The 11812-nt window shown below is 33.3% G+C and overlaps 1 protein-coding gene across 3 annotated transcripts in view; it reads left to right on the forward strand.

The window, feature by feature from the left end:
- LOC136038376 (muscle LIM protein Mlp84B-like) overlaps positions 1-8440 on the forward strand; it is a 61503-nt gene extending 53063 nt beyond the window's left edge. For all 3 annotated transcript variants that reach the window (XM_065721451.1, XM_065721457.1, XM_065721447.1), the window contains exons 10-12: positions 1484-1671; positions 4715-4811; positions 6931-8440. In XM_065721451.1, coding sequence (XP_065577523.1) covers positions 1484-1671; positions 4715-4811; positions 6931-7104 — 459 coding nt within the window. In that variant the 3' untranslated portion in view covers positions 7105-8440. The remainder of the gene's footprint in view (positions 1-1483; positions 1672-4714; positions 4812-6930) is intronic.
- The last annotated feature ends 3372 nt before the right edge of the window (positions 8441-11812 follow it).

Consider the following 11812-nt stretch of genomic DNA (forward strand, 5'->3'; position numbering starts at 1 on the left):
GAAATACAGTTTAACACGAATCTCCCTGGTTGAAAGCGAACAAGATTTCCCAAAGCGTAAACGAGATTTCCTCCTTTCTCATTGGCTTAATCGCTTCTTAAGGGGTGTGCCAGAATATCTAAAGACTGTTGACTTAAGCTAACCGGCAAACTTAAGCCAATGAGAAATATGGAAATCTTGGATATTAAAAATTATTTCTAAAAATCATACCTTATAACTACAAACTTGAGAATCCGTGGGATTATTTATCGGTATAAAACCTACAAAACGACGCAAAAATCAAATCTGTATGGTTAGTACAACCCTTATAAATAGTAAAGGAAGCATATCTTAAATGGCCAATTTTAAAGAAAACTGATAATAATAAAAAAAGAAATTCACTGCCAAATATTTTGAAATCTTGTGGAAAATCGAGAAGCTACTTTACAATACTCTACGTCTAGTAAAAATAGTTTTATTACTACTTTAAAAATTAGAGGTGTCCCAACCAATTAATTTTTTATTAAGCTCTAAGGAAAAAAAATGCAAATTTGTCCGGCCTAGTCATGTTAAAGCTTTCAATGAAGCCACAGTAATTTTTTCATCAAAGAATCTGCTCGTATCTGTTGTTAATATGCATTTCACTGCTATAGGAAAATAGCGTTGGCTTACAACCTGGGAGGTCGACCTTAAATAGTGGTATGCGTATAACTGAAAAGATACTGGGCTATTTTAAACTGAGCCCTCTATCTATTTAATATGACAATCATGTTTTTACTTAACTACTTCACCATTGCTAGCAGACTCATTTGAATTAGTCAAGTTTGCCACCTATATAATTACAAATTCTCAAAAGTTAATTTTTGACTTAAGGTAATCATGAAAATAAAATTAGCTTTCCTTGAAAGGAATTATTTTCTTTTATATTTCATATCGGAAGTGTAACTTTGGTCTCAAAAATCATTATGATTAAGGGTATTCGAGTCTCTTACTAACCTTGCAAAAATAAGAAGACGATATCTCATAATACATTAACATATTACATATATATTTATATATAAAATATATTTATCATTAATTTTATATTTATCAATATAAAACGTTGGTTTCCTTCATCAGTAAACCAAAGATGAGCGGCAATAAATTCAGCTAATTTTTCAAGCGTGAAACCCTTACTTATTTCTATCCAATTAAAAAAAAGAAATTTTTTCCGAAATTCTGTTTCCTAATTTTTTTTCCAAGAAGCTGAATTTTAACTTATCAATATTGTAATTATAGATTCGTGTTAATTTATTGTTTATTTATTTTAATTTATTAAGCGACTAGACTCTTATATATTTGTATTCAATGCGAAAAATCTTTTTTCCAAAATTTTTCTTCCTAATTTTGTTCCGAAAAGCGAATTTTAGCTTATCAATATTTTGATTTTAATTATAGGCCCGGGGTAATTTATTGTTTATTTTCTAGTCAATTTTATTGTTTAAGTTAATTTATTTTTTTCTAGAATTGGCACAAGCGTTGTTTCAGTTGTTCTAAATGCCACCGTCCATTGGATTCCATAAGTGCTTGTGATGCCCCAGATCGCGAAATTTATTGCAAGGCATGTTATGCAAAGGATTTTGGACCAAAGGGTTTTGGCTTTGGCCACACACCGACGCTTGTTTCTGTAACAGGCGATATTGACCACCTTCAGTAAGTATTCCGGCTAGATATTTAAGGGGTTTCTTGCAAAAAGCATTGACACCCATTGGGGGAAGTGTAGGGGGTATTCATCACAGATTTTTGTACCCCTACCTCCCTATATCTCGAAAATATCTTTTTTGTTTTCTTCTTTTGAAAAATGTTTTTTTGTGGTATTTTCAAAACCGTATCCAGGGTGGAGGATTGGGGGTTTACTGCTTTGTATGTTTCCATTGAAAAAATTAAAGAAAATTAATTGCCCCCCCCCTAATTTCACAAATTGGCACTGCTGGTGGCAAACCACGTCTCAGCGACGAATAAGCACAAAGTAAGTTTTATTTTGAATTTATTGCTCTTATTGCAAACGATATACTCGCAATAATTTTGTCCATAATTAAATTGCTAACTTGCTCATGTAGTAAAGTCGTTGATTATACCATTTTTTTTACTATAAATATTTTATAATACAAAAATGTTATTACAATTTCTAATTGTAATTAAATTACTAACTTGCTCATATAGCAGTCTTGGATTATACCATTCTTTTACTATAGATATTTATAATGCAAAGATGTTATTACATTTGCTAACACACCATTGCGAATAATTGGCTCCGAGTTTGAAATGCGTCCCACCTTATTCAAGGTTATTCAAGGTTGCCCTTCTATTCTCTAATTAAAATCCTAGAATTTGTGAAGAATTGCCATTGGTTATTAACAACAACACCCGTTGAAGTAAACGCTTCATGATTTTATTAGCGTGACCTTCAAAGTGTTTTAAAAGTAAGGTTTTTAAAAGTGAGGTGTCTGGCACTGTCAAAAGTGTAACTCTATTTTAACACCAAATGCACATGAGAAAAATACAGCAGAAAATGCACTATCTCAAGTGAACAAACATGTATATTTATTTTCAAAATTAAATATGGCCTGAGTAAGCTCTAAAATGGCGCTTTTACTGTAGTATTGAGGAATCCAAAGGATATTTTTAACTGTATTTTTTCATCACGTTTCCTTTAGGTTAAATAAATTTACAAAAACAGTAACGTTTAGGTAACATTTTGTTTAAAAAACGTCGCTGAAAAGGATTCAAGACTTAGACGCGCTTCATGGCTTGGGGCGTCAAAAGCGGCGTTTGTTTTAAGTTCAGTTTAAATAAATTTACAAAAACAGTAACGTTTAGGTAACATCTTGTTTAAAAAACGCCATTAAAGAGGATTCAAGACTTTGACGCGCTTCATGGCTTCGGGCGTCAAAAGCGTCGTTTCTTTTAAGTTCTGTTTAAATAAATTTATAAAAACAGTAACGTTTCAGTAAAATTTTGTTTAAAAAACGTCGCTAAAGAGGATTCAAGATTTTGACGCGCTTCATGGCTTGGGGCGAAAAAAGCGTCGAGTCCTTTTTATGGACGTGACTTTTCGGTGGGGTGGGTAAGCTGGTTGATCAAGTTTACTTATATTTTGATGGCTTAATATGAATTCCAAGGATGTTTAAAAGAAAAAAAATGCTATAGGTTCAATTTTGGAATCAGGTCCCAAAATCCTGGCATGATTCGAAAAATGGTCAGAAATTGAATAAAAAAGATTTTTTTTCAACTGAGAGTAAGTAGCAGAGTTAAACCTTAAATCAAAAAGAAGTTATTCCGTATATGAGCTCCCCCCTTCATATATGCAGGAAGTGTTTTCTTTCCTAAAACACAAAGCAGCCACCGACGTAAAATAAGGCTTCAATACCAGGAACCTTTCAAGGTTCAAGGTTTTTTTAATATAACCAAAATATACAAAATACTAGGTAACTCAAGGCTGAGAGTATAGCTCGAATGCAATTGAGCTACCTTTAAACAACACTATATATGCACAAAAAATAAAAATAAATAGTTCTCTTAACCAATATTGGCAGAAATATATAAAAAACAAATCCCGTGCCGTACGATACCAATTCGATCCTCCGCACACCATTTTGAGACACAATTAAAATTACAACTTAAATCCAAGTGAGTCATAAGACATCTGGAGGCCTGATGGGCGAACCCTGGATACCAACCCAATACTCAAAAAAATAATAAACATCCTTAAAAAAAAACCATTTTTTCATATTATTTAGATTTATAACTTTCAATTAGCACTCTTTTCAACTTCCGTCTTATAGCATCTATGCTTACATTAAAATCAATCTCATTTTTCAATCTTTCCCAATGTAGAGGAATCAAATACCTTTTAATGTATTATTTTAATCCTTTCAAAGCATTTGTTTCATTACTCGTGCTAGAAAAGTTCCTATTCGAGCTTTTTCTAGACATGGTGTTTCTGTGGCAGAATGGGTGTGTCTTGGCCGTTTAGTTTAATCACCTAAATTTTGGAATTTTTAATTTATCCACCAATAGTAAAAATTTGAAGGATAGTTAAATAAAAATAAATGGCTTCTTTTAATGTATTATTTTATTCCTTTCAAAGCATTTGTTTTAATAGGGTGGCGCAAATGGGGGGATTAGGGAGCAGAGGTGACAGGGTGCAAAAGGATTTGCCCCAATAGTTTTTTTGCTCTCTCTATATTTTGAAAAATACCCATTTTTGATATTTTCATTGAAGAATAAAATTTTTTGGTATTTCCTTTGAAAAAAAAATGAAAAAAAGAAAATACACCCTCCCCCTAGATATCTATGCCCCCTCTAGATTTTGAAGAATATTCTTCTTTGCTGTTTCATTGATAAACACCCGTTTTCGGTGTTTTAAATATTGCCCCGCCTACATTTAAAAAATATATATTGCAACGCCCCTTCCCCATGATTTTCGCGAATAGGCAACACTATTTTAATATTCTTCTTTTCTGTTACAGCCTCTCTATCTCGTTGAATTTATTTGAAAATAACTGACAAAGCAAAATTGCCCTCCTCCTTTGATTTCTTTGCCCCTTGTAAATTTTGAAGAATTTGTTATTGTCATTGAGAAACACCCTTATTGACATTTTCATTGAAAATGTCAGAAATATATTTTGCAACGCCCCATCCCTATGATTTTCATGAATAGCAAACACTTTAATATTTTTCTTTTGAATTGCAGTCTCTCTATGCCAACCGGTGTTGCACCCAAAGGTGAAGGCTGTCCAAGATGCAACGCCGTTGTTTATGCTGCTGAACAGATGGTGTGCAGAAACAGAGTAAGCTAAAATTTGATTTTCTGAATCTTAGACACTCTATATAAAGAAGCCTTATTTTTCAGGGTACACGAAACCCCACTTTTCAAATCCTGAATAAATTACTTCTTCAAAAATATTACATGTTTTCTCTATTGCAAAATGTTATTTTTTCACTTTTAAGAGGTTTAGTCGATAACAATTAAAAACGGGATATTTGCCATTTTTACCTATGTTAGGTAACTCACACATCTATGTCCCCTTCCATTTTCCTGCCCTTTTGTATACTCACTATTACCAGTAATTTGAAATTTTTCCAATCAAAATTAAACATGTTGTAGCAAATAAGAACAAGAGAAGGGGCATATTATTTTCAGATTCATTTAATATAAGGAGATTTGAAAATGTGGAATCTACATGCTAAATTTAAACGTGGGAGAAGATAAATGCCACATTTAGTTTCATCTCTGGCATGACTTTCGTACCGACTTCTCGCCATTTCTTTATGCATAAGGGTATATTAATTTTTATATTGGTTACATGTCTATATTGACGCAACCCTTTCTAACTACGATATCCACCATCAAATTTTTCTACTTATACCAGAGAAAGACTACTTATTTAAGCTCTGGTGACTTTTTTTTTTTTTTTTTTTTTTTTTTTTTTCTTTTTTTTTTTTACTGGCTTTAAAATTTTACATATTACAGCTAATCAAGTGATATCTCGCTGTGAGTTAGAATAATCTACTTTACAGAAAAAAGAACAGTAGCTAAAATTTCCTTAGCTATTCAAAGATAAATTTAAAGAATTCGTTTTCTCTGGATTTTCGCTACAAGAAAATAAGGATTTTTGATAATCCACACTCCGATATCTAATCCACAGAAAACAGAATGACAACTTATCTAAATTTCAGGGACTCAAAAATATTCGTTATTTTCACTGGTTTAAAATTTCACACAAAAGAACCAATACCATTAGTCTACACCTTTACCAAACTTTTAGAGCTATCTTAACATAACCAAGATCACAAACAAAATACTAATAAGAATGTCCATTGATTGGGTAGAGGGTTGAGAAGATAGGTAGAACCATGGTACTAATATCCATCATTCATTAATTATGAATCTCCTGAATTTCCATTTTTATTTTAAAATTCAAAAAGTCCTCTAGTATATACTGTAAAGGCATCGGATTCCTTCTTGAAGTATAAATTGATTTAACAAAATTTCTCTTGATTTAAAAAAAATAACGAAAAAATATAGAAAAAACTTGAAATATGGACTTAGTTACATTGGTTTTTGAAAGGCTTGTTAAGTTGAATTTAACTTGGACATCCCAGTTTAACACAATTTTAAGTTTCGACAGTAACAAATATTTACAAATATATCTAAAATGATGATTTAAAAATCCCCATGTTTTAGATATTTATCCATTCAATTAATAGCAATTGAAATTAATATGACCACTAGGCCACAGGTACAGAAAAATTATTTGAAAGGGATGAAGAATTATATTAATAAGAGAAACCCTTATACTTACTTTCTTTCCAAGTAGTTTTTTTTGGATAGGCAGAGAGGGTTCCTAATTTTGAAAAAGACTATTTTGTTTCTTCTTGGAGTAGCTTTAATTTAATAAAAATCTCTATTCTGTTTGTCGATTGATTGTGACCCCACAGCTTGGACATGGTTAGAAATTTACCGTGTACTGTGACTGATTATGATCCCACAGCGAGGATATAGTTAGAAGTTTACAGTGTACTGTATGTGATTGTATCGATTGATTGTGGAGATGGTTGATTATGTCAACCACGTCCCACAGCGTGGACATGGCTATAAGTTTACTGTGTACTCTGTTTAATTGTGTCGATTGATTGTAACCCCAGGGCGTGGACATGGTTAGAAGTTTACTTTGTGTTGTTTTTTATTGTGACCCCACAGAGTAGACATGGTTAGTAGTTTGTTGTTCCTGTACTGTGTCTCATTATTGTTTTTGGCTAATTTACGCAGTGAACTTAAAGTTGTTGAACGGAATGTGTTCACCCTATTGTTCAGTCATTTGGTTTTGGGTAAACCAAGCTGAAATATTTTGGCATGTAAATGTTGATTCTCAACAACTTCTGTGAAAAAAGTTCTTTTTCTTGCAGCTATGGCACAAATGTTGCTTCAATTGTGCTGACTGCCACAGAACTTTGGATGCACAAAATCTTTGTGACGCCCCAGACCTTGAAATCTACTGTACACCATGCTACCGCAAGAAATTTGGCACTCATGGTTTCGGCTATGGAATGGGGGCTGGCACCCTCCTTTCTTTCCAATAGATTACAAGTCATTCGACATTCAATTGCTTTCTATTTTATATGTTGCGTTTGTTATTTCCATCTTAGGCTAAATGTAGGTATAAGAGGAGGGGGGCTAAAGTTCTAATACCTGCAACATTTTTTTTTAAAAGAATTATGTTATTGTTTTGATTCACTGGAAGGCCACTCAGTGTTTAATTGCTTGGTATTTTTTGTTTTTTATTTGTTATTTTAGGTTGAATATGGGCAGAAGGGGCGCTATAATACCCACAGCTCATTTTTTAAGGAATTAAGTTACTGGCAGGGTTATTGCTGTTTTCTTTGGTCGATCAGTATAAAATGGCACAACTAGGCAAATTCCCTGGTGAAAAGCATACAAGATTGAGTTTCTGTCCAGTCAGTTTTGCTGTTTTTTTTTTACTAAATTTATATTTATTTATAGGATTGTAGGCTATGCTTACGTGAAAAACGCCAGCCATTGTCTTTGAACAGAGTATGCCAAACAAAAAATTTGTCAAATTGTTGTTGTAGCTTTATTGTCATTTTATGAATTGGTAAATTTTTTGATACATAGATAAGTATTGCTATAGCAGATTAAGTTGGTGCTCCTATGAAATTATGTTTCATAGCTTAATCTGAAATGTTGGAACCACTGCCTTGGGTGTAGTCAAGATACTTGGTAAGGCAAAGTAGATGTTTATACCTTGCTAGCCTCCCTCAAACCTAAACTCAAAAGAGCCAAGGTAAAAATGAAGTTTCGCTCCTTAAAAAATGTTGCTATAACAGTAGTTTCTACTTCTTTCAGTCAAAATCGATTAAATATTTTTTTATAGGCATCTTCAATTTACTTGAAATATCACTGAAATGTGACATACTTAATTTTGTTTAGATTGACTTAAAATTTTCCATTCATTTTTTACATAACGCGCTTTAAAAATATTTACGCGGAGCCATGCTATATGGTTTCATTTTCAAGCATGGAGACCATATTGAACAAATATTTTAAAAATTCTAAATAACTTGGCCAGAATCTTCATAAAATTGAAAACAATAAAATAGTTAAGTTAAACTGATAAGATATAACGATTTGGTTGTGTTATCAAGTTACTGTTGAAAGGAGTGATAATTATATCTTATTCGAACCAAATTTCCCTTTTGAATATTTATTTTTCTATTTTCCTGACCATGCCTCCTGGCTACCCCCATGACCACTGCCATATTATTAGAAGACTACCCGTGTATTCTTGTAATTTTTATTGTTGCACTCCGAGTGTTTACTTACGCGATTTAACGACGGCTTCGATAACTTCACTAGCTTGTTTGTATTAACTTCATCAATAAAGTTTAAAAATACTTATTTCTGTCTTAAGTCACTATCAGTAGTTTTAGTCTTAAATTGGAATATTAAAAACACTTGAAAAGAACGCCTTTTCCCTGAAAGAACAAAGAAATAAAAAATTCTTCCTACTACTTTGAGAAACTAAATTGTTAAGGGCTAAAAATGGTCCTTGGTTGGTGTAGGAGGAAAGATTCAAGGGAAATGGGAACTTGCTGAGAGGGTGTAAAGAGGGAGGCTTTGAATAGATTTAAAGGAGCGTGTGTAGCTGTGTTGGACTCATGTGGACGCGGTTTGGTAATGCGGCGGGTTGTTATTAGTAGTACTAAAAATGAAGCGTGGCACGGTCACGACATAGAAAGTTGTCTGAATAGTTTTAAAATATGTTACGATATGTCTACGTCTTCGTTTTTATTTTTGAGCATTTTAATTTTTCAGAGTATGCAACGAAAAAGATGCATTCAGGGATAAAACTGTTTTTTTTTTTTGCGTATTTAATAGTTTTTTTTTCACTCTTTGGAACATTATTTAGGACAGGCCAGAAATTCTTATCATTTGTTATTCTAAAGATTCTGAGTTTATACAAGAAAATTTCCACACCAACCCACACCCACCTATTTTTTAAATGATCATCAACAACATTCCTTATGTATGGTAAATACCATACTTTTAAGCGAGCATTTTACTTTCTAAGGAGTTGATTGTCTAACTAAACAGAAAAAGTTAAATAAAATTGTTCAAAAGAAGACCAAAAAGGGTGGGGGAGACCAGGACAAGAGAAGACCAATCTTCTCCAACCTACTCAGATTGAACCCCCCCTCCTAAAAACCCCTAAATACGGGCATGCACTCTTATTTCCAACTCATTAATAGCTTTAAGTATGACGATTCAGAATTAATTAGAAGACTATCTCCTGGTTTTACTTGGCATTCCAGCCTTCCTTTTTACCCTCTGTAAGGTTATGTAGTAGAACTGTGTTAGTCTTCTCAGGCTAATTGGTCTTCTCAGAGGACCAATCTTGTCACTCAGGTTAATTGGCCATTCCTATTGGTTAGGTTAATGACCAGCCTTCTTGGGCTAATTGGTCTTCTCAGACGACCAATCTTGTCACAACAGAAGTTCTAGGTTAAGCTAATGTTAATTTCTTTAGCTCATCGAACCTAAATCCGTTCAATATAAAGATTTGGCTAGCAGCCAAACCACCTCTATATTAAACTAAAACTCAAGTATAGCATATTTAGTCTTCGTCAAAATTGGCCAATCAGAGTATCGACTGGAAATTCTGATTGGCTAACATTTTAAAATTAAGGAAAATCATGCCATTGAAATGGAAAAAAAAAAAAATCTTGTCGCTAGCATTAGACAATATCAGATATTGAAGAAAGTGGAATTTTGCCATTAGCAGAGGCATTATGAATCAGACTTTTCTACATCAGACAATTTTAGAGAAATATTCTTGGAATAAAACAGAGAGTGAGCTATGAGTAGCTTCTTTTCATCAAGCTGTAGCTAAAGTTGAAATAAAAAGTGGAAGAAGATATTGCTGGTGAAAAGCCAAAATTATGCGTCTGCATATTTTTTTCTAAACTCATATGGATTCCCCTCTGGGGAAGTTTTCTGGTGGCACCCTTGACCAACATACAGTAATACACTCTTCCCTCATTAAAGTGACCCTACATTGGTGATCATCTTTATCTTTAAGTTTTTGACTAATATCCAATTAACTTAAAATTATACTCTTGGTTTTGAGTCGAGGATTTTCGGATTTGAAATTTCTGCAAGTAGTCCGTTAATAGTAGAACTTTGGGAGACAGAAGGAGTGTTGTCTCCCAACATTTTCTAAGAAATAGTAGGACAGGCTTGAAAATGGAATGTTAGCCCAAGTTGAACGTTTCGGGTGCTAACATAAGTCTGGTCCCCTTCAACGGTATTCAGGAAAGGTCGCTCCTGTCAAGATCAGTGTTACCTGCTGAGATATAGAGGGACAATTAAAAAAAGCAAGAGAATTATAGGGCAATTTAACCCTTTGACTAAGAAAACTGACTATATCGTACATTGGTTTGTGCTCTGAATAGAAAGTTGTAAGACCGATTGGCACACCTCTTCAAGGTCCCGGAAAGCGAGTCCAAATCGATATCGAAAAAAGGAATTAGTATCTCGGTCAGTCACTGATAGACTTTTATTGCGGACAAGACATGACTTCGTCGCGAAAAGTAGCTTCAAATAAGTGCCACCTCATTGTACTCGCTTCTTTAACATTTCAGTAGCCCAAAGAAAGAGAGAGAGAAGGGGAAGGCGAGAGGGAGAGAGATAAGTGAACTGTATAGCTAACATCCTATGCATAATGCTAGCAATATTGCGCATTTTAGCCGCACAACCTCCTTAGAGCTTAATGGATGACGATTTTTATATATTTTGTTCCTTGACTGTGCTTTCTATTTGTATTCTAATAGATTCGTTCTCTCTCTCTCTCTCTCTCTCTCTCTCTCTCTCTCTCTCTCTCTCTCTCTCTCTCTCTCTCTCTCTCTCTCTCTCTCTCTCTCTCTCTCGACAGATCAAAGATGAAATCAGTTGGCATTCCTATATTTAGTATTAAAAGGTGAAACTCCATGGTATAACAGGAACAAATGACTGTTTATTATATCAATAATATACATTCAACACAATACACGGTATTGTTTTTTGAAATTAATTTCTGTCATCAATTGACAAGAAGAAATATATCAATAGGCTAACCTATCACCAAATAACGTAACAACATCACTTGAAGATAATACAATAAAACAAAGTTAGTAAAAACGAAGTGAAAAATTTTCAACTCTTCCGTGTTCTAAAACAAACCCCACAACCTAAACTTGAAAAACTAGTAACACATTAGGAATTAGAAGTGCGCAATATCAAAGGACTTCGAACTATCAATACATCGATTTTCTTGAGCATAGATAGCTTATAATGTATCTCCCCTCTATCTATTTCCTAATGTGGTTTAGAACTAGTTACACATTAGGAATTAGAAGTGTACAATATCAAAGGATATCAAACTATCAACACATATATTTTCTTAAGCATGGATAGTTTATAATGCTCCCCCCTATTTATTTTCTAATGTGGTATAAAACTAGTAACACATTAGGATTTTCTTAAGTATGGATAGTTTATAACGCTCCCCCTATCTATTTCCTGGCTGAACTTTCGAATTTTTAGGCATTCTGAAAATATTTTCTTCTAGTGCCAAGGAGGACTCGTAACCGTTACACTTCGAGAAGCTTCAAAACTGGACCCAATAGTGTATAGATTTATTAGTGTAAATCTGTATAGATGTATAGATTTATTAGTATAGATTTAGATTAATATATATTAGTATAGTATATATTAGTTTGGAAAGCTCAAACG

Source organism: Artemia franciscana, chromosome 2, assembly GCF_032884065.1.
Source record: "Artemia franciscana chromosome 2, ASM3288406v1, whole genome shotgun sequence".
Taxonomy (NCBI): Eukaryota; Metazoa; Arthropoda; class Branchiopoda; order Anostraca; family Artemiidae; genus Artemia; species Artemia franciscana.